The sequence below is a fragment of the Rhinolophus ferrumequinum genome, chromosome 17 (genome assembly GCF_004115265.2).
Source record: "Rhinolophus ferrumequinum isolate MPI-CBG mRhiFer1 chromosome 17, mRhiFer1_v1.p, whole genome shotgun sequence".
Classification (NCBI taxonomy): Eukaryota; Metazoa; Chordata; class Mammalia; order Chiroptera; family Rhinolophidae; genus Rhinolophus; species Rhinolophus ferrumequinum.
The window spans coordinates 15,524,656-15,551,694 of NC_046300.1; the positions used below are offsets into that span (position 1 = coordinate 15,524,656).

At 40.7% G+C, this 27,039-nt stretch overlaps 1 protein-coding gene across 2 annotated transcripts in view; it reads right to left on the bottom strand.

Moving 5' to 3' along the window:
* The window catches only part of STAC (SH3 and cysteine rich domain), a 138,827-nt gene that overhangs the window by 74,659 nt on the left and 37,129 nt on the right, over nt 1–27,039 (bottom strand). For both annotated transcript variants that reach the window (XM_033131452.1, XM_033131451.1), the window contains exon 2: nt 8,443–8,719. In XM_033131452.1, the coding sequence (XP_032987343.1) occupies nt 8,443–8,719 (277 nt within the window). The remainder of the gene's footprint in view (nt 1–8,442; nt 8,720–27,039) is intronic.

Consider the following 27,039-nt stretch of genomic DNA (forward strand, 5'->3'; position numbering starts at 1 on the left):
ATGGGAGAATTCATGGGAAATATAGGGGAGCAAAAAATAAAATTTCACAATCAAAATGCCTTTTGGGGATAGTGGAGGGTATGACAGATGATTTAATTATTATCATAAAGCAGCAGTTCCCAATCTTTGGGTTTCATGGACTAATATGGAAGGGGAGAGTGTGCCACTAGCTTCAGTAAAAGCAAAGTGGGCAAGAACATAAAACCACAGAATATGGCTGAGGGACATTAAGTGGAAACTGCCAGAAGCCCTGAGTTGGATTCTGCACCAATCAGCCCCAATCTGTAAGAGATTAATTAGCCAAGCAAGTGTGGCCCATGGCAATTTACTCCCTATGCCTTTGGTGCTCGTGTTCACTTCTTAATGTTACTGCAAATATATACTGAATAACTGAGAAACAAGGCAAAAATAAGAGCTTAAGAATGGAGATGTTATGCAGTAGTAGAACAGGTGGTAAATATTGAAATCAGTTAGAACTAGAAATGTCTCAATAGATATATAAATCTTGTTATAAAATATACACATATCTTCAGATTTATTCTCAAAGGTCTGAATTGCAAAACATTGGAATAACAATAAAAATCTGGATTGACATGGGTGCCATATTTAATTTGCAAAAAAAGGAGTGGAAATACTATTGGTGGCGGGGTAGGAGTTGGGATTAAATGTTTTGTGAGTTTATCTGGAATAACAGAGGAGTCAAAATATAATATTTATTTTTACTTTTTTATAACTTGAGAAATGTAGAATAGTGTTTTTTGTAAACCTCATTAGGAGAAGAATATATTATACATCTTCCAAAACACAGGAGGTTAGAATAGGAAAGAACACATAAACCACACACTGCTGCCACACACACACACACACACACACACACACACACACACTGTAAAAAAACGAGAAATGTAAAATAGAAATCATGTAGTAATAGACAGAAGGAAAGCCAAATATTTCACTCATAGCAAAGAATGCAAATCTATAATCCTCTTCTGTTTAAGAGTAAAAATTCAGGTTAAGGAAAAGGAGGAATCTAAGATCCAATGAAGTATATTTTTAAAAGAAGTACTTAGATAACATGACAAGCAAAGGTGTCAAGTTAAAGGGTAGATAAAGTCATATCAGGCAAATATTTAAAAAACCAAGTTGGAAGTATTATCACAGTGGGATTCATGACAAAAATATTAAACAGGATAGGATGTCATTTTATTTGATAGGGATATAATTTACAATTAAGATACCCCTGTGATATCCCTTTGTACACTGAGTAATTCTGCATTAAATTATGCAACACAAATGAAGAGAAAGATGACAGATGAGAAAACTGAGCTTCTGTGTCAAGCTTTCTTTTGGGCAGACTTAGGTCTGCCCAAGGGTCGCCCTTGGGCAGCCTGGATATACTTGGGAGTGCCTTTCAGAAGAATTAAAGATTCTTCCATGTTTTCCTCCTATATTGCTTTTAATTCACTTCTATATCTGTTGGTTAGTATTTGAAGGCAGACTATGTTTTTTCCCCACTCACTAATTACTATTTTTAAATGCTCGCTAAGTGCCAGGTGTGTGCTGAGCTAGCTGCTGTGGGAATAGACACATAAATTAGAGCTGATTGTGTCTTCAAGTAGCTCACCAAAGTCTAATCTGTTTGGGAAGTGGCATGCAAGTTCAGAGAAAACAAGTGGTCACCCAAGAACTGGAGAAAGCATATTAATTTGGTATTTATACACGTGGGACTGGGATAGATGGAGAGATGGAGCAGGAAGGAAAGGTAACCCATATGTTCCAGAAGAAAGAGCAAAACACTAGGGCACAGAAAAATGGGCTCGGAAAATAATATTAGGACCTTCCACACGGAATAGGATGTCTGAGGGAGAGTGGGGAGAAATATAGTAACAGCGGCAGTCCGCTCCTCCTCCTCTCATCCTGTCTTCTCTTGTGGCAGCAGGTCAAGGATTTTTACATTTTCAAAGTGATGACATGCTGGTCCCATGTTCTGCCCCAGAGCATAACTAGCTCCTAACAGGCGTTGCTTCCATTTCTGTGTGAGACTTTAAGATACGTCTTTCCTTGGAGTTCACCAACATCCATTTCTATCCCATCTTTGCTGGAAGACATGTGGTTTACTTTTTCATTTATGTAATTTTCAGTGAGAGATTTCTTAAAATAAACATTACATGGCAGCAGGCATTATTTTTCAGGAAACTAATAGAAGATGGTGGCATAAAAGTATTTTGTGCCCCTTTAATTGAACGGTGAAGGGTATAATATTTTCTGGGAACACTGGGCCTGAATCAACATCTCAATAACTCTTTAATGAACTTGCTTTTGCAGGCATTGGAAAGGCTTTGTGAATGGCTTACATCAAAGAAATACCTGCCACATAGTGTTCAATGGCAGCCAAGCAGAATTAGGGACAAGTAGACATTAGGAGGGAGAACTCTTTAGTTATAATCCATTTGCTCCACAGCTTCTGTTCTCCATTGATAACACCTGGTTGTTTTCAGGACAGCAGGGCTTCGAAATGCTAATGTGTGCTATGAATAGCTAAAGGAGTAGAGTGCACAGCATTTTCTAAACATATATTTTACCGTGGAAAATCCCTCCTCCCCAAATCTAGGGAGCCTACTTCCAGAAGCGTTTAGAAGCTTTTTTCCTTTTAGAAGCTTTTCCTTTTATTGTCTTGAACTGTCTCACTGTATCATCCATCATTGCACCCTTGGGACCCTGGCTGAGTTCAAATCCTCTTCTAGATGAGCTCTCTTTAGCTATTTGAAGACAAAGATCATGTTCTCCCAAGTCTTCTCCAGGCCAAACGTCGCCACCTCCTGCAGACATTTCTCATCTGGTAGAGTCACCATCTCCTTAGGCCAACTGTACTCCATTTTCTTACTTTCACTTAACATTCTGTTTCTAGGATTAACACGATTCTCTCAAGGGGGTTGGATAAGCAAAGAAGATAAAGAAATGATGTTCTGTTGTACTGGGCATTGCATTGTATTTTTTTCCTCTAATAGAAAAACAGCAGATAAGTTATTGCTATTGTTCAACAGTGAAGACACCAGAGATTATTAACAACCCTTTTGGAAAAACCACTGGAGTTTGCACACTGCATTTTAAGATGGACACATAACATGGTTCCAAAGAAAGGATGTGAAATTTAAGAAACATTTCTAGAGAGCATTTGTATTTTCTTATTAAGCTATAAAGCTTCTAAAACAATTGCCCAGTTAAATGATTGATGGCACCTCAGAGTTTTAATTTCATTCTGTGAGTACACAGATTTCACATTTGCTTTTTAATATTCCCCTTGATTTCTGTTTGGCCTTTCCAACCAAGAGACGACTTCATTGGTGAGTGAACACTGCTTTGTCTGTTTACTTGTGTGTGTGTTTGTGTGTGTGTGTGTGTGTGTGTGTGTGTGTGTGTGTGTGTATTTTTTTCCATTCAAGGTTTGGTTGATCTGGCTTGTCTGAGCAATTGGATGAGGTCAGAATAGGTCAGGAAACAATTAAACTAATGGTTAAACAAGATTAGAGCAGAAAGGTCCTAGACTCAGTGTAATGTAAGATTTCCTCATGTTATATTATTCTTTATAATGGTAATGCAATGTTATAGGTACAACAATGCCAAAGGTCCATCTGCATTTTAAATTCACTCCTAGTGGCAGATGAATCTATGTTGTGTCTCGTAGCACTGGAGTATGTGCACAGACGCAGCGCGCTGTTGGTGCCGTTTCCTGGTCTTACTTGTCACACTGATGCTGTACGTGTTGGCTGCTAACGGCGCACAGGCGGCCTTTCTTTCAGAGAATTGTTCTCAGCCAAAAGGGGTCCTCCTTGCCTGAGATATCACACCCCACTTCCTCCTGCGGGCAGCCATGGCCAATGACTGAGTGACAGAAGTATACAAAGGCCAGCTCCTTTGTCTCAAGGTGGCACCACTAGGTGATATAATATCTGTGCTCCAGAGCTCCCTATGAATGGGACCAGTCTGAGGCCATGTCCTCAGCTCCTCCCCCTGCGCCCCCTGCTTCTCTGATTGCCCTTCTCCTGAGGGCACTCCCCACAGCAAACCACGTTCGCAAGTATCTCTATCTCACGCCCGTTTCAGGGATTTTTACCTAAGACAAAGCCATTATTTCCCCCAGTGCTTGCTACATGGACAGGTGGAATGTGAATGATTCTTTGAGTCTGCACTGACTGTACAAAGAAACTTGAAATTTTAGGCAATAAAATCTAACCATTTTGCTAAATATTTGTTTAGAAAATATGAGCCCATTTAATAAGCCATGCCTTCTAAGTGGACGACAACTATAAAGATTTTGTTAATTTAAAAATAGTTTTGGAAACAAGGTATCTGACAGTAAATAGAAGAATGGAGTGCCGTGGAAAAGCCTCCTTAATTGATGGAGTAGACTCATGCATTACTAACTAACACATGTTGAATTGTTCAAGTCTGAAATTTCAATGAGACGCAGATTACCACAAGGAAATACAAAGCTCTCTTGAAATGAGTCATCATAGACAGTTAATTCAATGTAATGACAGAGTGTCATAGATGGAATACATTTAGTTGATTCATAATGAAGATGAGTCCTCCACCCCTAATTTCCATTGCCAAGGCCTAAAGATGGCAAGAGTGGATATGCTTGGTGGAAGAAGTATGTTCATCTAAGGAAGTACAAGAGGATTCTCCTAGTCTAAAGCTAGGTCTTGGGTCCTGTTGACTTTAAGGCTGGGGCATCTAGCATTGGGATTGACAGGCACACTTGACTGTGTATTTCTCATGGGTCTCCATGAGAGCTTGGGTTGATCAACTTTGGCTTTCATAGGTGACCAAATTTTCTGCAAAGGAATAGTCTAAGGAGGTGATCATAAAGGGTAGCAATGTCCTGGAGGCAAGATTAGATGAGCAGGAAGGCATGCCGCAGTGCCTGCTGAACCCAAGAGGCCTGGGACCCGGGTCAACTGGGGAGGAGTAATCTCAGGTGTCAAGTCCAATAGGGAATGAGTTACAGAGTAAAGCAGCTAGAGAAATTATAAATGGGTAGGCAGGGAACGAGGCTGGGGTCCTGGTCTACCTTTAGTGGTCCCATTTTTGTGGCAAGTGTGTAGCCTTTCCAGCTTGCAGGCACAGGCAGTCAGGCAATGCCCAACGCGAGGCCTTGTAAATCCAACTCTGAGTGTCCATTTCAACTCCGAAATCCTAGACAGTGAGGATGCCAGTTTCCTTTTATTTTTAAACAATTATCCATCCACTGGAAAGTGCACCAGTGATATTTGATTTTTCTTGGCCATCATTATATAACCTTTGGTTCTTCATTGAAAGGAAAAAAAGAAACAACTGCTTTAATGTGTTTTCCAAAATGTCATTCTAAGAGGTTAATAGCAGGTGGTCTTTCCCTAGAATTTAGAATATGAAGATGACCTGTGGCTGGAAGAAACAAATCTTCAGGTGATATATGTAGAGACAGGCGACTAGATTTGAAGAGTAAAGAAAGTGAAAAGGGGGAGATCAACTGTTCTCCGTTATTACAGATTAGAAAGCCCTATGCACTGTTTCAGGAAGTTAAGACATTTATCAACCTCTACTTCACCTCACTTCTCTTCCTTTCCTCACCTCCTCCTTCCTGCCTTTTCTCTCTCCCCTTTCCCTCCTGCCTCACACTGCCTCTCTAATCCCTTTCTTCTTTCCTAGAAGGAGTCTACTATTTGGTTTACTTTGTTTTCATCTTTGAAAAGAGAAGCATGCCTTGGTGACTACTTTTTCCCTCTTTCTTTTTTAAGATAAAAAGGAAGCTGCAATATATATTTAATTGTGATGAAGAAACGTATAGTGTAATTCTCTGTAGCACAGGGCGTGTTTTGTGTGTGTGTCTGTGTGTGTGTGTGTGTGTGGGTGAGTTTTCAAAATAATCTTTCAAAATTGTTGCTGTACTTGAGGTGTACCTAGAATCCTCTTTAGAGTAATAGTTGTGACATTCATCAGATGTGAACTCATTTCATTAATCATTTAAAAACAACATGTTCTGTTTGTCTTTTCACACTGGTCACGATGAGATTGAAAACGCAGACTCTTCATCACCTACTTAAGCATCATCATTAGCCCTGCCTTGACAAGGCCTGGTGGAAATTTGTGTGGAAATTGAAAGGGATGCGTCAGACTCAGAAGCTAACAAGGCAGATACGAAAACTAAGTTGGAAACCAAATTCCCCAAGTTCTCTGAACATGGAACATGGTGAGAACCCCTCCCCACCATGCTCAGAGTCAGATGCCAGGCGTTACTTCCAGATGGGGAAGTGAAGTGCAAGGGTGGTATGGCTCCAGGCTTAGCGGAGTCTACCAAACAAAGAAAGTGAGTAATCCAGAGGCCCAGCTCAGCACTGTGGTAGACTGAATTGTTGACCCCATTCTTCACCCCTCCCTGTAACTGTGCCCTTTGCCAGACGGCTTTGAGTGTACACTTCTCCATCCCTTGACATGGGCTTGGCCCGTATCCTGGTGGAATGCTAGCAAAAGCGACAGTGTCATCTCTAATTGAAGGCCTTAAGAAGCTTTGTATGCTTCCACTTGTCCTTGCCATGAGAAGAGCATGATATGGCCAGCCCACTCGTCCAAGGAAAGAGTAAGAAATAAGGAACAGGAGAAGACGAAGTGACTAAGCTGAGTCTGGATCAGCCAAACCCCAGCTGATTTGAATATGCCTGAGTAAGAGTAAACGAAAGCTACTTAAAGTGCTGGAGTTTTAGACTATTTGTGATGTAGCATTGTTGTGAAAATCCTGACTAACCCAGCACTGTTCCTACATGGGGCCTGTTTGAAGGAAGAACATGAATAATAGTAACTAGAAAATGGGAATGTGAGTAGATAATGTTTTTCTGAAGATGAGGACAGGCCTTGTGTGTATGGTCGCAAAAGGGGCTGACATTGCACCCCACTTTGAATATCCCTCTCCTTAACTGGGTCTTGGTCAAGGGTGAAGGGAATTGCAGGACCTTGCCTTCCTGGCCATACTGGAAACCACTGATCTGTTCAAGTTCAATGATGACAGACACTGGCCTCTGGAGGAAGCAACAAACATTCCAAGTCTCATTTCAAAGAGTATCAGAAACATAAGTAAGAAAACACCTTTGAGATGACCTGTGCCTAACAGAAGTTAAACCACACACTGCTCACAAGGCAAGCCATTCATTACAGGTCAAGTGTCTCAGTTAGGCGGTTAGATTCTCAGTGAAATTTGCCTTTTAACTTTACCCCTTGTTCCTAACCCTTCGCTCTGTAGCCACACAGAATGAGTCTTTTGACTCTTCTAGTATTGTATTTTGAAACACAGCTGCACATCCTTAGACTTTCCCACACCAAAAATCTCCCAGGGTTTACTCACAATCTTATTTTGACATACCACTCAGCATTCTGATCACTCTCTTCTAAACACCCACTTGCTCATAAAGTATGAAATGCAGAATTAGAGATAATCCTTAAAGTGTATGCAAAACATTGCTATGTAGGTGAGGGACTAATCACTTATTTCAACATTACTTTTTGAAATAGTTATGCCTATTAAGTTTAAATTTTTTTTCTGTAAACTAATTTGGTTTACCCTCCGAATATCTCTCTTTGGTTCAAGGAGAGTAACGACTATTTTTTCCTTTAATAATAATGATAATAATACCAACCCCAATGGGCTCTCTTTACTGAGAGCCTACTCGGTGCCTGGTACTTCCCCTCTGCCAGTTCATTAATCCGTACAGAACCCGAGAGTGGTATTGTCATCTCCATATAAGATGAGGACACAGGTTCAGAGAAGGTGAGTCGCTGGCGCTAGGTCACCAACTGCATGGAAGGGGCTCCCTTCCAGGCCGTCTGATCCTATGCTCATGCTCTTTCTACCATCCTCACTCCCTCATCTTATTTTATGTGGCGAGAACAAGGGCTGATTATGGCACAGGAATAGCCAGGAGCAAAACATGGGTCATTGTCCTCCCACTCTGTGCATCAAACAGAAAGGTGTCTCTTTGCCCACCTTGAATGAAAAGGCCTCTCACTTGTAAGGTGACATTACAAAGCCATCAGCTGGAAGCCAACAGTCACATGATCGGCCTCAGAGCCAGGATGGGAAGGAATCAACAGAAGCCAGTCTTGTGATCAGCCAAAGTTTTCTTCTATTGTTGTCATGGACACTATTTATGCCCTGACCGGATACCCCTTCCTGGGTGTGCACAGGCAGAATGGCTTTGTTACAACGATAGCACAACCCTCTGCCTAGTCCTGCTTCCTTACCTATTCACAAATACTGTTCCCCCAAAACACTCCCAAACAATGCCCCTGCGTGTATGTCTCTGAGGTACAGAGTCTGTCTGCTGGTACTTGGACCCATGCTACACCACTCTCCCTTGGCTTTCCCGGGTTGTTCTGGGGCCTGGAGGAAGGGGTGGGGGAAAGCCTTACCCACAATCATGTGGTTGCAGACGTCACAGAAAGTGGGCTTCTTGAAGATGTATTCCTGAAAGGCATGGGCCTTGCCACTGCCTGGGTGCAGGCCAGCCCTGGTGGGCGTGGACGTCAGGCTTCCAGGGGCAGGGAGCGGGCTGGAGCTGGGGCTGACCTCGGCCAGCATGTCTGCTTGCAGCTTCACGTCGCTGTTGGTTCGCTGGAAGAAGTTGTCAGCACTTTTGCTCCGTAGACTCTTGGTCTTGAAAGAAAGTGATCGTTTTAGTTTCTGGAGCTGCAATGCAATGACAGAACAGACTCTCTTACAATCAATCGTGCAGACTGACGCTGTGGGCGTGAGGTCCGCTCCACGCACTTCTCTGTTCCCACTGGCACCCTCAGACCCCAGGAGGCTCATATGTGCCCCTGTGTTGGTGGGGTGATGTCAGTGCCTAGAGAGAATTCGGCTGCCGCCCACCCCACCCCTGCCAAGCCAGACTATAGAAAGAGCTTCCATGCTGCCTTTGCTTCTGCCCCTGCTTCTCCCCTGCCTCCTTGTGGTCCCAAGGAGGGTGTCAAAATATCCCATGACACTGAGTTTTTGACACCATTTTTCTTTTGAATTTGAATCATTGGAAATATTAAGTGTACAAACGCCTGGGCTCAAAGGCTGGGTCTGTAATGCAGGGACCTCTGCTGGCCTTTCTCTTTTATGGTCACTTAACAGTCAGATGTCTCTATACACAGCAAAGCAGGAGAAGCCACTGTCAAATTCAGGATCAATCTGGCTACACCAGCCACGGAACACAAACCAGAAACTGCCAAGCCTGTGTGGGTCTGAAGCACACGGCTAAGTAACCTGTGTGCACGCGTGTGTGTGTGTGTGTGTTTGAGGAGGACACAGCGTGGAATTATCCATTTGACTTTCTCTACTCTTCCCCCTGCCCTGCCGCTTGTTTTTGGCCATTTGGCGAATTGGACCGTTTCTCCTTTGCCTTGGGACTCATGAAGGGTCACCAAAATGGGTTTGGAAAAGTACTAACTTCCAAAAGTCTGGGTTTGGTTCAGTCTATGCCTCCAATCCAGCCCTCATGTTGGAGCAAGATGGATCTTTCTGAAACACAGATGTGAGTCATTGACACTGTTGTTTAAAACCCTTCATGAAGTTTCTTTTGCTCTTAAATTTATAGAAGAGCTCAGTGTCGTGAGCTCCAGGAAGGGGCAAATTCTGGATCCTGATGACAGTTTGCACCAATGTCCACCTTGCTCTGTCCGTCTGAGCCACAGTGGCCTTTTAAAAGTCTCTGGTATTTATTCTGTGTTTTTATCATCAGCCCCTCTGCCTAGATAAAAGATAGAAACCACTTAGTCTCTGTCTGGCCTTTAATAGGTCTCTTTGCCTTCATGGTGGATCCTTTTGGAATTGAATAACCATGGGGACACTCAGCAACCCCTGTTGCTGAGAATGAATGTCTGTGGCCTAAAGCTGCAGACAAAAAGGCGCTACACACATTATTCTCACGTGGGGTCAGACACCCCTCCAGGACATGCATGGTGAGTTGGTCTGGCCTTGCCAAGCCTAGCCACCTCTGCGTTACCACTGCCCCATCCCCGCCCCAAATTCTCTCTAAGAAGATCAGGCAGATGTTGTCTGTAGTGCTGGGGGGTGACTGGAAACATGCTGCAGTTCTCTACCTTCCCCTTCACCATGCCCCTTTGCAATGTGACTTTGCAGCTCCTCCCATCATAGATGGAGCCCGTTTCCTCACTCCTCGAATCTTATTGGTTTGGGGAATTGGACCAACAGAAAGTGGGAGGAGCAACTTTAAGCCAATTCCAAGCCCAGACTGCCAGCTGCCTTGCATGCTTCCACCGTCCCTCTTGGAAATGTGCCAAACTGCCATATGAACAAACCCAACTTAGCCTGAAGGATGATGAGACACACACATGCTCCAGTCACCTCCCGTCATTCAAGGGAGACCCCAGAAGCAAAGCCACCTGCTTTGCTTCCCTGCAGGGAATAAAAGAGTCTGGATGAGAACAGAAGAAGTGTCCAGCTGAGTCCTACTCAAATTGTCACCCACAGACCATCAGCTAAAGAGATGGCTGGTCTCGTAAACTGTTAAGTTGGGTATCTATTGTGCATATACAACACAATGCTGTTCTCCCCACCTTCCTTGCACGGGTTGTGATTGTACTTTGTTGCCCATCTGAAGCTGGCTATGGCTGTGTGAAGCCAGCTTTCTACTTCAGGAAGCCATATGGGGGGAGGCCTGCAGGGCCCTCTAGAGAAGCTCCCCTGGGACTAGCATTGGGATATCACCAGCCAGAAAGGGCTAGCGAGAGAAGCAACATCCTACGTGGAAAGGTAAAAAACGGTGGGCCAGCCAAGATTCTTCTCTGTCTCATTCCCTCTGCCCTACAGCCCAAACCCAGCAGAGGAGCTGGAGCTATTGAAGGAGGAGAAAGGAGTAATTTTGGAGTTGTTCGTTGCTGTACCATGATCTAGCGTATCCTGACTGATATAAGAGAATGGAGTCACGAGCCCCTGGAAGCACAGCATTTATTTTGAAGAGGACCTTCTGTCTCCAGCAAAGCTAAGTGAGAAGGAGATATGAAACAATCACTCTCTGAGACTGAGTCAATCCGAGGTAAGGACCTGAAAGCAGCAAAGAGCAGAACAGACTTTCTACACTTGAAGTCCTTCTGGCTCTCCACTGGACTGGGGCTGGAGGAGGGGAAACTTAAACAGGAGGGGAGATCAGAGTTTTATTTTAGACAGATTTTAATAAGTTCAAGTGACCAGGAAGTTAAGGAATCTGCCAAAATTTTGTTGTGGGCTGTGCAAACCAGGACGAGAAAGGTTTATCAAAACAGATAGCATCACATAGGATGAAGTAATTTTCTGTTTTTCCCCCATGGAGTTCAGATGGTTCAATAAATTGGCTACCTTTGTCTCAAAAATAGAACAGTGACACCTCCTCTGATTGTATCCGGGCACGTTCGTGAAGGTTGCAGAGGATAACGTATGAGAGAGCTGAGAATTCTACATGATAAACATGGAAGCAGGATGAGAAGGAAGAACAGGGAAGGAGGGAGCTGGGAGTGTGGAGCTAAGTCTTAGCTTTACCAGGTGATCCCTCTTCATCTTCCCAATCATTCAGTAAAGACTTTGTTATTTCCCCTGGACAAATGGAGACTGAGAGAGGTTAAGAAACTTGTCCAACATCATACAGCTTATGTGAGTAAAGACCAAGGTTCAAAATGAAACCTGCCTTCCTCTAAACCCCATGCTGGTACATTGACAGAGGATGGGTGTGGGATGGAGGAGACCTACCCCTCATCCCCAGGGGGATGGAAATACTTCTGGTGGTCAGTGAGGGTGAGAAGGGATGTGGAGTGGGAAAACACACCTGCTTTGGGGGAGCTATTGCCTTAATTTTGTATGTTTCAGATTTCTTAAAAATTATACAGGGGCATGCCTTCTTTATCAAAGGGGAGCATCAGACATCTCTGTATGGGCTTCTGCTGCCAATTCAGGGAAAGCAATGTGGTGACACCTCCATACACACACTCTGGTCTCTCTCCTGTGTTTGTGTGATTCATGTCACTCTTCTGTCACACGTGGTGTTCTGTGTTCCCCAGAAGTTTAGTATGATGCCAAGAAACCCGTAATATTTTTCTTGCCCTGAGGGATGTGGCTGGAAATTGTGTCAGAGACCTTTGGAGCCTGCCTGCTTCTAGAACTGGAGAATTGGCCTTGGAAGCCAATGTGGCATTTCTTATTCAAGTGGACAGCTTAAAAGAAATTCCTACAAGTTAAACAAAGTCTGAGCACTGAGCTCAAAGGAACATGCTTTCTCCAATTATCCCTAAAAGAGCAGAGGCCAGATGGGAACATATGAAACGCAGAAATAGAAGCAAATTCCTATAATAGCAGATGTCACAAAATGAATCGCTTCCACGCACCACTGCCACAGCCCAGCTCCATTCTATTTATAATAATAATGGTAAATGAAACAGATAGTTTTGAGTACTTTACCATGTTCTAGAAACCTCTCGAATTACTTTATTTCATGTAATCATCCCAGCAACCCTATGAGTAGCGGATCATTCATTCATTCACTTATTAAAATAACTCTTTCAGTAAATACTTATTGGACTACGACTATGAGCCAGACACAGCCCTTGGCTTTGGGGATACAGCAGTGGAAAAAGGAAAATCCTTCCCATTAAGGTTTTAACATCTAGTGAGTGGAGATAGAAAATAAACAATTAATGATATAAATTCTGGTAGGGATAAGGGCTATGAAGGAAATAAAAGCAGAGCCAGGCTGTTTTAGAAGGTGACAAGGAACGCTTCTCTGACAGGTAACATCGGAGCAGAGACATAAAGGAAGTGAGGGTTTAGTTCCTTTGGAGAAAAGCATTCTGGGTAGTGGGGAAACCAAGGACAAAAGCCTCTAAAAGAGAGCAAGAGGGTTGTATTTGAAGAAAACCAAGAAGTCTGTGTGTCTGGAGCAGAGAAATGAGGGAGAGAAATGGCAGAGAGATCAAGGGAGGGCAAGCTTCATGCTGGAACTTGCAGGTCATGGCAAGGGCTTTGGGCAGGGAAGTGACAGGGCCTGACCTTTTTAAAAGGGTTACTCTGGCTGTTGTATGGAAAATAGACTATAGGAGGAAAAGATGGAACAGGGAGACCAGTTGGGAGACTTTTGCAATTATCCTGGTGAGATTTTGGATTGACCAAATATAATTATAGTATGACATGGTTGAATTGGGGGCATGTTTTGAAGATAGAACCAATTGGGTTTATTGAGGGATTGAATGTGGAGTATGAGGCAAAGAAGGGAGTCAAGAATGATTTGAAGTGTTTTGGCTTGAGCAACTGGGTCAACGGAGGAACCACCTACTGAAAGAAAGAACACTGGAGAAGGAATAGGTTGGTGCAGGGAGTGGGGTAGAGAGCAGAATTGAGTTTTGGGTAAGTTAAGTTTGAAATGCTTACTTTGAATTCAAATGTTGCTGCCAAGTAGGCAGTTGGACGTTTGATTCTGGGATTCAGGGGACAGGTCCATGCTGCAGTAACACACCTGGCAGTCATGAGCATATAGATAGCATTTGAAGCCAAGAGACTAGATGAGATTACTAGATAGTGAGTGCAGACACTAAAGAAAAGTGATCTGAGGACACAGCCCTGGAACATGCCAATATTTAGAGCTCAGGGAGATTAAGAACAAATAAAGAAATCTGAGAAGGTGGGCCTAGTGAGAAAAGAGAAGGATGAAAAAGAGGGATGTTTTAGAATCTAAGGGAAGAAAATAATTCTGGGAAGAGAGAATAATCAGCAGCATCAAATGAAGCTTGTATGTCAAGTAATATGAGGTGTAGGGGTTGGCCACTACATGTCTTTAGGAGACCTTGACAGTAGCCTTAACAGGAACTTCCCAGATTCAGTGAAGAGGTGGAAGTGAAAACCTAACAAGATTTCAGGAAAGAATGGCTGGAGGGAAGTGAATGGAGGTAAAACATGGGCAGTTTTGCTATAAAGGGGATTAGTAGAAAGAGGCAGTTGCTGGATTGGGATGTAGCATCAGGAGAGGTTTTCTGTTTTGTATTGTTTAAATATGGAAGATTATTTCAGCATGTTTTCAATCCAGTGACACGAGAGAAAGGGAGGAAATGCAAGAGTGATGTCCTTGAGTAGAAGAGAGGGAGCGAGATGCAGTGGTATTGCAAGAAGGATGGACTTTAGGTTAATGAGGTCGTTTATCCATCAGGGAAGAGATGCATAGGGAGAGAGTTGGTGCTGCGTGGACGTGGATCTTCGTTTTTGATTGCTTCCGTTTTCTCAGTGAACACCAAAACAAGTCTATCTCCTGAGTGAGTGGAAAGGGGAGGTGGAGGGGGGAGATATTGGAAGTTGGAAGAGAGAGAAGATATGGAAGAGCTGTTTCAGAGAGCAAAGAATAAATGGACATGAGCAACGCACAGGAGAGGGATGCGAGGGTGGCACCAAGGGTCCATTTCAGGTTATTATCTCATTTTACAGACGCGTCAACTGAAACCCAAAGTTAAATGGCCAGTAAGTTGCAGACTGAAGATCTACAAGCGGGTCTCCTAACTCCAAAGGCCCCTTAAGCCAAACAGACTCTCATGAGAAGCTTTTCCACCCTGACCTCTTCTTAGTAAAATTTCTCTGCTTGGTGTGCTTTATCTTCCTGGTGCCAGCTGGAATTTTAGCAATAATCCATGTGGTTGCCATGTTCAGCACTACTTCGATGGCAATTAATTGGGGGAGAGCAGAAATCAGGCATCATTAGAGCGATGGAACACAGAGAATTACAGCCTGAAGGTGACTGTAGTGGCAAGCCTATTGATTTATCAGTCTGTTCTGCAGTGGCACATAAAGTTAATTAACCAGCTCACGCTTGATCGTTTCAGCCAGCATCTAAAGTCCGCACTATGTGGGAAAGGGGGGGGATTTGAAGGAAATGAGTCTCCGCCCACACAGGCATAAATCAGGAGGCATAGTCATCATGTCAGTTCAGTTTCCTGCCTGTTGTCATATTAACCATGCAGTAGCCCCTATGGACATCTCTTTTGCTATTTAAGACCACAATGATGCACTGGCTTTTGCTTCTGAATTGAAATGAGGTCATCAGAGAACATTCGGCAAGCAAATGTCTCATCCTGGATGCCCATATGTGATCTACATCTTTGATTTTAAGATGAACATTTTGTTTTCTTTTTCGCATTTTAGATTTTCAAGCATAAGGCTATGTCTTCAGTTGAAATGCTCCTTCTTTTCTCTTTGAAAAGTTATTATTAAATCAATCGATGACAAGGAAACAGGTTATTTGTCATACTGTAACATAATAGTCCCTGTGAATTGCTTCTGAAACCCAGCACCCTTCACACTCCATCAGCCATGCAGATTCACGTCATTTACTCCAAGCTCAGCGGATGCCGTGGTTTGTCAGAGTTCTTCCCACACTCGCCCCTATTATTTTACCCATGGCTCTACAGTCAGAGTGAGTATTGGGATCTTGAGAAATGTGATGTCTATGGTGAGGACTGACTTTCTCACCAACACTTTTACCCATCCACAGCCTGATTTCCTTTAAGGCAAACACAATATATTCCAGGTCCTGATTTGATTTAGTTTGGATGGTGACTTTAAGTCAGAAATCATCTCCTTGTATCTAGCTGGCTTTGTCACAACCACCTGCTAAAACCAGTTGTTAATGAATGTATCACTAAAGCAACAGCTAGTGAAAACAATCAATTGCATACTCTGTCACCAACGAGCTGTGTGGCCTGGGTAGGTCCCTCAATTTCCTTGTCTTGGGTTCCATCAGTTAATGGAGAGGATGGACTCAGTAGTTGCGAAGTTTTCTCCAGCTCTGGCAATTTGGCACAGTGAGGGAACACAAAAGACCTTTCACAGTCTCTGCTTATGGGAAGTTAAAGATCTAATTCTGGAGACAAGGAGCAATGCTTAAAACTATCCAATGGTGACATAAGACCCTCTAGTTATATTATCAAGTGATAGATAGAGTGTTTTGACTGTTGCCTGCTCTAATACGTCATAAAAGGGAGCCATCAATGGGGTCTGAAATAGTCAGAGACATTCTTTCAAACATCGAAGGATGAATTGACTTTAAAACAAATAATTCAACTGTTTTAGTGCTTTGATGACCCCCTCACTTCTAGGTTCTATCCAGGCACCTTATTGTGGAATACAAAACCCTTCCTGATGGATGGGGCCATCCACCTGTCCAGCATTATCTCTAGTCACCTCTCCTTTGCCCCAGGCACACAGACACACTAAGAGCAGCTCCCAGATTTTCAATGATGCCTAAGCCTTCAGTGCCTTTTTTTGTGCCCTAAGGGGCATTCCAATCTACCTGGAAAATGCCTGATTCTCCTTACTTCTCTCTGGAATTTTTCCCGATGTTCCCTGCAGGTACATTGGGACCTTCTTTCCTGTGTGACCCCAGTGTACAGCAGGCCAGTCTGCTGTGGGAAGGGTTGGAACACAGGGAGACAAATGAGTGTTTTCCTACTGACCCTAAACCCTGAAACCAATGGAAAAGTTCCATTCCTCAAGTTCAAAAGGAGAAGGGAGAGGTGGTGATACACAGTCAAGGTAGAAGAGCTGCAGTCGTGGCCAGCGAAGACCAATGAATGGGTGAAACTCAGAAAAGCAGGGGAGAGCCCTAAGATGGACTGAGGACAAGCAAGGGAAGGGAGCATCTTCTAGGGTACAAATGTCAGCTCTCAAAGAGAGAGAGAGAGAGGGAGAGAGAGAGAGAGAGAGAGCACTGTGAAGGCTCTGAGCAGGTTCTAACATGTCCCTACCACTCCCAGACCTCCTCCTGCTGGTGGACAAAGCCAGGGCATATGCATGTTGTGGCCCTGGCAGATCACAGGGGGCATATCTGTTTACTTTGGTCCTCTTTCATGTGTTTCATGGAGATGGCACTGGGACCTTAGGTTTATGGTGGGACCTTGGCAGGGCATATGGAAAAATTAGATTCTTATAGAGACCGGCATGGAATTGATAACCCTGTGTCCTAGAAGAGCATCAGGAAGCAGTCCTCCAGATCATTTCCTCATTTACAGACACCAAGTCAATAAATGGCATACCATTTCATCCAGTTTATCAGGCTCCAAATCTTGGAATCATCCTTGACTCCAATCTATCCCTCACATTTCATATCCAGTCCATTAGCCAATATAGTAGTGAACAAGACTTTCAAAATATATGCAGAACCCACCCACTTCACATCACCTCCACCACCATCATCCCAGTCCAATCTGACATCCTGTTTCACCTAGACAACTGCTTCCTCAAGCCAACAAATGTCAGTTGTATTCTATTTTCTTGCTCCATTGTACTCTACTTTCCGCAAAGTAGACAAAAGTGATTATTTAAGATAGAAGTCAGACTGTTTTAGTTCTCTGCTAAAAATCTTACACTAGTTTATCATTGCACATACAATAACATCTAACATCCTTTCGATGGCCTACAAGGTCCCACATGATCTCACCACTGACCATTCTTACTACCATCCTTCATCACTTACTCTGTTCCAGTCCCTCTAACCTCCTTCCTGCTCCAGAAACACACCAGAAACATGGCCATGTCAGGGCCTTTGCTCATGTTGTTCTGTCTTCCTGCAATGTTCTTTCCTTTTCACAGTTTGCTAACTTCTCACTTCCATCAGGTCTCTACTCAAAGGTCACCTCACAAGAGGCCTTCTCTGCCCCCAATGCTCTATCTCCCCAACCCTCTTCAGAACACTCATTACTATTTTTTTTTAAAAGATTTTTATTGGGGAAGGGGAACATGACTTTATTGGGAAACAGTGTGTACTTCCAGGACTTTTTTTCCAAGTCAAGTTGTTGTCCTTTCAGTCTGAGCTGGCAGGCACAGCTCAGCTCCAGGTCCAGTTGCTGTTGCTAGTTGCAGGGGGCGCAGCCCACCATCCCTTGGAGGGAGTCGAACTGGCAACCTTGCGGTTGAGAGGACACGCTCCAACCAACTGAGCCATCTGGGAGCTCAGTGGCAGCTCAGCTCAAGGTGCCGTGTTCAATCTTAGTTGCAGGGGGCGCTGCCCACCACCCTTGAGGGAGTCGAGGAATCGAACTGGCAACCTTCAGAGTTAGGAGCATGGAGCTCTAACCACCTGAGCCACTGGGCCAGCCCTCATTACTATTTTTTAAAGCTTTTTATTTTGAAAATTTTTTAACCCATAGAAAATTGGCAAAAGTTGTTCAAGGAATGCTGATTTCACCCAAATTTGACAATTATTAATGTTTCACAATATTTGCTTTTTATTGTTCTCTCTAAAATATAGATATTATTGCAATTATTATTGTCATTTGTATTATTATCATTACTGAATATATTATTATATATAATATATATATTATATTATATAATATATATATTATATTATATAATATATATAATATAATATATAATATATTATATAATACATATAATATATTATATATTCAGTATGTATTATCATTACTTTTTGGGAATTATTTGGGAATAAATAGACTTCATGACCCTTTATCTCTAAATACTTCACTGTGTATCTCCTAAGAACAAAAATATTTTTTATGTAAATACAATGCAAAAAATTAACAGTGATGCAACGCTATATCTACTATGCAACTCATATTCAAATTTTGAAATTAATATTCTTCATAGCATTAAAAATCTGCTGCAGACTTTTTAATTGCTTTTAATTTTCATGTATATTTAAGTCTCATTTTATTTGGAATAATGTCTCAGCTATCCTTTGTTTTTTGTGACATTTTTATTATAAAGAGTAAAGAACAATTGTCTTGTGCTATATCCCTCAATCTGGGCTTGTCTGATATTTCTTCACAATTAGATTCAGGTTACACATTTTTGCCAGAAATATCACAAAAGTGATGCTTTGAACTCAGTACATCATATCAGGAGCATATGTTATTTATTTCTGACTTTGTATTTTTATATTATATGCTCATTGACTTGTTTGTTGATTATCTGCCTCCAAAACTAGAATGTAGTCTCCATGAAGGCAGAGAGTTTTCACTGTTCTATTAACTTCTGTGTCTCAGGACCTCAAACAAAGCCTGGCATGTGATAGGTGTTCAACAAATATTGAAAGAAGGAATTCAGGTGTGGCTAATTCTAAAGGTCAGGTACACTTTAAAAAAATATTTTCATTAAAATGTAGCTACCTTACAATATAGTATTAGTTTCAGGTGTACACCATAGTTATTCAACATTTATATATCTAGAGAAGTGATCACCATGATAGGTCCAGCAACCATTGGACACTGTACCACGCTATCACAATGTTATTCCCCTATGCTGTACATTACATCCCCATGACTTGTTTTATTTATTTATTTTTTTATTAGGTTTAAGTGCACAAAACAATGTAATAGACATTTATCACTTATATACCTCACACAGTGACAACCCCCCTCTCCCCATCCACTATCCCTCTGACATCACACACAGCCATTCCCATGACTTGTTTTATATGTGGAACTTTGAACATCTTATTCCCTTTATCTTTTCCCCCCTTTTTTACTTTTTCAATTACAGTTGATATTCAATATTATTTTATATTAATTTCAGGTGTACATCACAGTGGTTAGACATTTATATAATTTAAGAAGTGATCCCCCTAACTAGTCTAGTACCCACCTGGTACTATACATAGTTATTATCTTATTATTGATTACATTCCCTATGCTTTACTTTATATCCCCATGACTATTTTGTAACTTCCCATTTGTATTTTCTAATCCCTTCACCTTTTTTAACTTCCCCCAACCCTCTTCCATCTATCACCCCAATAGATCTAGTACCCATCTGACATCATATATAGTAATTGCAATACTATTGACTATATTCCTTATACTATACCCTACATCCCCATGACTACTGTGTAACAACCAATTTGTATTTCTTAATCCTTTCCCCCCTTTCACCCACCCAAGACCCCCTCCCTGGCAACCATCGAAATGTTCTCTCTATCTTTGAATTTGTTTTTGTTTTGTTTGTTTATTTTGTTCTTTAGATTCCACTTATAAATGAAATTATATGACATCTGTCTTTCTCCATCTGACTTACTACACTCAGCACAATACCCTATGTTGTCATAGATGCCAAGATTTCATTGTTTTTAATGGCCAAGTAATATTCCATTGTACATATATACCACCTCTTCTTTATCCATTCCTCCAGTCAGGGACACCGCAATTGTCTTCATGTCTTGGCTATGGTAAATAACGCTGCAATGAATGTCCAAAAGAACACGTCCTTTCGAAGTAACATTTTTGGTTTATTTAGATATATACCAGAAGTGGGATTACGAGGTCCTTTTTTTTGTCAAAGCTATGGGCTTTGTTTTAAAGTGTATTTTGTCTGTATAAGTATTGCTACCCCAGCTTTTCTTTTTTTTGTTTCCATTTTCATTAAATAGCTTTTTACATTTCTTTACTTTCAGTCTGTGTGTGTCTTTTTTTCCTTTTTCTTTTTTATTTATTAATTTAATAAATAATGGTTGATTTATGGTGATAATGGTTAGTAATATTATATAGGTTTCAAGTGTACATTTCTGTAATACATTATCTATGTACTGCATTGTGTGTTCACTACCCAGAGTTAGTTCTCCTTCCATCTCCATAGTTTTGATCATAAGTGAGTTTCTTGTAGGCAGCATGTATATGGGTCTTGTTTTCCGATCCATTTAGCCACCCTATGTCTTTTGATTAGAGCATTTAATCCATTTACATTTAAAGTCATTGTAGATAGATATGTAGTTATTGCCATTTTATTATTTATTTATTTATTTGTCTTAAAGAAGTCCTTCTAAGAGTTCTTGTAATACTGGTTTGGTGGTGATGAACTCCTTTAACTTTTTCTTGTCTGGGAAGCACTTTATCTGTCCTTAGATTCTAAATGATAGCTTTGCTGGGTAGAGTAATCTTTGTAGGTCCTTCCTTTTCATCACTTTGAATATTTCCTGATAATCCCTTCTGGCCTGCAAAGTTTCTGTTGAGAAATTAGCTGTCAGTCTTACTGGAGTTCCCTTGTAGGTAATTATAGGTAATTAAATGCTTTTCTTTGGCTGCTTTTAAGATTCTCTTTTTGTCTTGAAATTTTGGCATTTTAATTATGATGTGTCTTGATGTGGGCCTCCTTGGGTTCATCTTGTTTGGGATTTTCTGTGCTTCTGAGCTTGAATATCCATTTCCTTTGCCAGGTTAGGGAAGTTCTACATCATTATTTCTTCAAATAGGTTTCCATTTCCTTGCTCTCTCTTCTCCTTGTGGTACCCCTACAATGCAAATCTTAGTACACTTGCTATTGTCCCAGAGGCCCCTTAAACTGTCCTCATTTTGAGGGGTTCTTTTTTCTTTTTGCTATTCTGATTGGGTGTTTTCTGCTACCTTATTTTCTAAATTGCTGATTTGGTTCTCTGCTTCATCTAATCTACTGTTGATTCCCTGTAATGAATTCTTCATTCTGTTATTGTATTCTTTATTTCTGACTTTTTAAAAATGTTTTCTATCTCCTTTTTATGTTTCCTATCTCTGATGGCTGTGCAGAACAGGGACCTGTGACATTCCTGGATTGGGGAAGATCTGTAAAGTGTGCAGGTGAGAAGTCATGCCAAATGATGCCCATTGGGATGTGGAGGAAAGCTGAGGTGTTTCACAAGTTCACAGATTTCTCAACGGAGTTACATTATCCTTGGGGCATTAGAAGTTTCCACCTGTCCAGAGTGGGGCATGATTGAGGCCTCCTAGAGCTCTTGTTTGTAAAATTCCCTATTGATTCAGAAGTGGGAGCCTGAGTGTGAAAGGTGAAGAGGAGAAGCAAGGTGGAGTCTGACTGAAAGAACAGGCCACAGTTCATTTTCCCAATGCAGTCTCTCAAGCCAGGAGAGGCCTGAGCTGGGGTGTTTGTGATAGAGGCAAGAAGGAGGTTGGTGGTGGGGATGAGGGAACAGCAGTGAATTAACTGTCAGGCTAACATTTTGCTTTTGATGGACTAAACTTTTAATACCTGGAAATGAGACTCTTATGACCAGCAATGAAAGCTATGACATACTCAAATGCTGTCAAGAGACAATGAACAGAATTCCAACAAACCTCACTAGAAGAGTATGAGAGGAAAAATATGAGGCTGATAGCTGAGGGCACCACAGTATGTCCAGGCCATTAATAAACTGGTTTCCTTATCTCTGTTTAAGAATTATTTTCATATACATTAGATAATTACTGGCAGGAGCAGAACTTGAACCCAAGGTCTGGAGACCTCTCCTATAGCCTGGTTCTAACATTCTGTAATTATGTTAATTCGATATAATATTGATGTCTTGAAAAAAGTAGCTAAGAAAGTCAATTTATATGCTGAATTTTTTGTGCATCTCCTACATTGTGTGTGATCCTTAACTTTTCATCTTCAAACCGCTGCAGAATAGCTCTAAAGCTTAGATTTATAGGAACCTAGTAAATGGCTTTCGATTAAATAGCTTTCAGCTCTAAAGGCAGCTTGGAGAATCAGAGTGGCAAGTAGAATCCTAACTCTGTTTAGAGCCTCATCCGGCATTTTTCTGGCTTTAACTACATAGCTAAAGATAAGATAGGGGGCAATTTCCTTTGCCAAATGAACAACAAAGATTTTGCTTCTTCTGGGTAATAAATGAAAAATCCCAGAGGTCGATTACACCAACTGAAGGAAAACACTACAGGTTTAAACATTAGCTATTAGGTGTTGGAGAATTATTCCGACCTTCTCAAGTCAGTGGGCTCCGGATTGCTTATCTATGAAAGGGCAACCCAGTGAGAAACTACACGACCTACTTCTTTTTGTAAGTTTTTATTTTAAAATAATTTGTCATAAAGAAAAAATATAAAATAGTAGAGTCCCCACATACCTTTCACCTATTTTCCCCTAATGTTAACATCTTACAAAACCATATTAAATTGATTGGAACCACGAAATGAATTCTGATATAAAACTCTTAACTAATCTATAGACCTTCTTAGAATTTTGCCATTTTTTCCATAATGTCTTTTCTCTGGTCCAGGATTCCATATGGAATTTATTTATGTTTCCTTAGTCTCTTCAATCTGTATCAGGTCCTCAGTCTTTCTCTGTCTTTCATAACCTTGACCCTTTTGAAGGCTTCTAGCCACTATTTTGTAGAATGCCCTTTAATTTGGGTTTGTCTGATGTTTTTGTGTCATTAAATTGAGGTTACATATTTTTGGTAAGGATGGAACAAACTGATGCATTCTTTTCAGTGCCGCATATTAGGAGATACGTGATGTCAGGATGTCTCATTAGTGGTGATATTCGCTTTGCTCACTGGGTTAAGGTGATATTTGCCAGGCTGCGCCACTATAAAATTACTCTTTTCTCTTTGTAATGAATGAGTTTCATGTAGGGGAAATACTCTGAGCCTATGCAAATATCCTGTTTCTCATCAAACATTTGCTCTCAAATTTCAACATCCATTGATGACTCTTGCCAACAGAACTTATGACCTGATGTTTGCCTAATGGTGCTCTTCTAGTTCCATTAGTTCTTTCATATTTATTTGTTTATTTTTGCTTTTGTTTTCCCTTGCCTTTCAAATCAAATCCACAAAAATATCTCTGAAAATAATATCCAGATGCTTGGCACCTGTCTTCTTCTATGAATTCTACGGTTTCAGGTCTTACATTCAAGTCTTAAATCCATTTTGAGTTAATTTTTTTGTATGGTGTAAGATATTGATCTAATTTTGTTCTTTTGCATGTCACTGTTCAGTTTTCCCAAGAGCATTTGTTGAAGAAACTTTCATTTCTCCACTGTATGTTTTTGGCTCTTTTGTCATAAATTAGTTGTCCATATATGTGTGGACTCTCAATTCTGTTCCATTTGTCTGTTTTTCTGCCAGTACCAGACTGTTTCGATTACTCTAGCTTCATAGTATAGTTTGACAACAAAATGAATAAAATTCCTAGGAATAAAGTAAAAAAAGGACGTGAAAGACCTATACTCTGAAAACTGTGAGACGTTGTTGAAACAAATTGAAGATTACACAAAGAAATGAAAAGATATTCTGTGCTCATGGATTGAAAAAATTAACATTGTTAAAATGTCCACATCACCTAATGCACTATACAGATTCCATGGAAACCCTATCAAAATCTCAATGGCATTTTTCACAGACGTAGGACAAAATGTCCTAAAATTTGTGCGGAACTCTAGAGACCCAAAATAGCCAAAGCATCCTGAGAAAAAAGAACAAAGCCAGAGGTATTCTCCTATATTTGTTAATTAGCATTCTACTATAGAATTCTCCAGTTATTCATTCATTCAGTTATTCATTTCAATAGTATGGACTAAGAAATATTTGCTTTATTCTAAGAGTTACAATTTACTACTCTCGTTATTTATTTTATTGCTCAAATTATCACAGGTTTGGTCATTGGAAGCTCCTTTAGGTTGGCATCTCTGTCCTTTTGGACATTCCCTAATTATTTTTTAACACTTCCTTATTTTCTAACACTACGGGATTCTCCAGGCTTATCTTATATTTTCCCTACATCAGTCTTACAGCCAACCATTTCTCTAAGCCTCCTTGGTTAGTTTTATTGAGAAATGGTACTTACAAACTGAGATCTGGGTACTAGATGCACCCATTGCTACTGGGGTGTCATTGATGTTAGGCTCTCTCAGTAGACAGAACTAGTAGATATATGAATGAGTATTCCTACATTTATTTTTGTATCAGTCTATATGTATAACTATTAAAAACCATGAGTTTATGCAGACCCTTTCCCTTATTTATTAAAACATTGTTTATTGTTCCCTGGTTGATATATGTGTGGTTGGATTCTAAGGTAGGGTCCTTTAAACTACACCAGAGGAAGAAGGGAAAGAAACTAGTTGGGAGTAAATACATAGGACATAAACAGAGAAATGGGAAAAAATTTGAGGAGTGGAGAAGCTACTTAAAAGAGGTATCATGCAGTCACTTAATAAATGTTGTTTAAGTGGATGGGAGGACGTTTTCACTTGTACAAATATTTACTGACTACCTGCTATTTGTCATCCATTCTGCTGATAGAATGGATGACGTGCCCTTTGTCCTCAAGGTTTCATCTCACTTGGGGGGAAATATTATGGCAGTAAACTTATGAGGAAAAAAAAAGAAATAATGTAAAATACCGGGTATCAGCATTGGAAGAGTGTTTGAGGCAGAAAGACTATGAACAAAGGAAGGAAAATGAGGAACAGCGCAGGAAGAAAGCTTCAAGTTCAAGGCCTAGGGGGATAGACAGGGACCTGAAGTAAAGGAGCTTGAAAAACGTGTCAATAAGCCTGCACATTATCCATAGCCACAGATAATTGCTGAAGGGTTTTAAGCAAAGAACTTATTCATATTTACATATATGTATATTTACATACTTACACATATACATATGCGTGCATTTGCATATATTTACATATATGTACATTTTATAATAATGATGATGTACATATATGTACATTTACATATTTACATACATATATGTACATTTTATAATATTAATAATGATAAATACATATGGTAAAAAAATTATACAATACAAAAAGGGAACTTACTAAAAATAAGTTTTCTTCTGACATCAGATCCCTAGCTCAACTCAGAGTTAAATCTCCATTAGTAGTTTCTTCTTGTAGAAATGCTCTGGGCATATATCTGCATGCCCAGATATATGCCCATTCTTTAAAAAGAATACCCTCTTTTTAAAAACACAAATGTGAATATGTAGCGCACATCTTTTTCTATATCTTCCTTTTCTGCTTCACTATATATATTGGGATCTTTCTATCATACGTATCTAACAGAATGGAAGATTTAACTCATTCTTTAATTGCACGCTAATATTCCATTGAATAGAGATACTGTGTTAACTAATTGTTCCTCTTTTGATGGACATTTGATTGTTTCCAGTATTTTCTTGAGGCAGAGACCTGCAGTTCATCAAAATCCGTTTTCATTTTATCCTGGGTACATGGTTTTCCCAAGGCTTTTGGCACATAAATGCAGAAATGGGACTGCATTCTTGCTAATGGAATATAATAAAATGAAATGTATCACTTCTGAAACTAGGCCTAAGGCTGTGTGCGTGCTTGCTCTATGCCTTCCCCTTTCACACCAGCTTCAATGGATGTGGTATTGATCCCACTTCAACCACGGATATTATGACAATGCCCTAGAAAGGTAGAGTAATATCTTTGAGGAAAATGGGTCCTTGAATAACCACAAGGAGTATAGCTGCCCCGCTAACCTAAACAGTTTAACTTGCGACAGAGAAATAAATGTCTACAAGGTGTGATAAAAAAATACAGTGAATGTTTAAATTTAAAAAAATTATTACAGTAAAAGACACATTGCCATTAATCCCGTCAAAATACTCCCCTTTGCTTCGAACACACTTATCCCATCATCCTTACTACTTTCTGAAGCAATTCTGGAAAGTCCTCTTTCGTGAGTGTCTTGACTTCATCCTCCGTCATGATGTATTCTCTGTGTCACGCATCGCTTCTGGTATGGCAATTTCTGTCAAATAAAAACATTACGGTGTGTCCTCATCCACCTTATTCACCAGATCTGGCACTGGGTGACTTCTGGCTGTTTCCCAAAGTCAAAATGACCATGAAAGGAAAATGTTTTGTAATGATTAAGGACATCGAGAAAGCCATGACAGTGCAACTAAAGACACTCACGAAAGAGGACTTTTCAGAACTGCTTCGGAAAGTGGCAAGGACAAAGGGATAAGAGTGTTTGAAGCAAGGGGGAGATTTTGAGGGGGAATTAATGGCAATGCGTCTTTTGTTGTAATAATTATTGTTATTTAAACATTCACTGTATTTTATTTTACCACACTTCATGTATTTTTTGAGCCATTGAATATTTGTTGGGTTTCTTTTTTAGCAGCATAGCCTTCCACTTAATGATATGAGTATATTTCTATTACAAGCAGTACTGGAATAAACATTTTTTACATACATCATTGCAGACAGATGAAAAGATATCTAAGAGC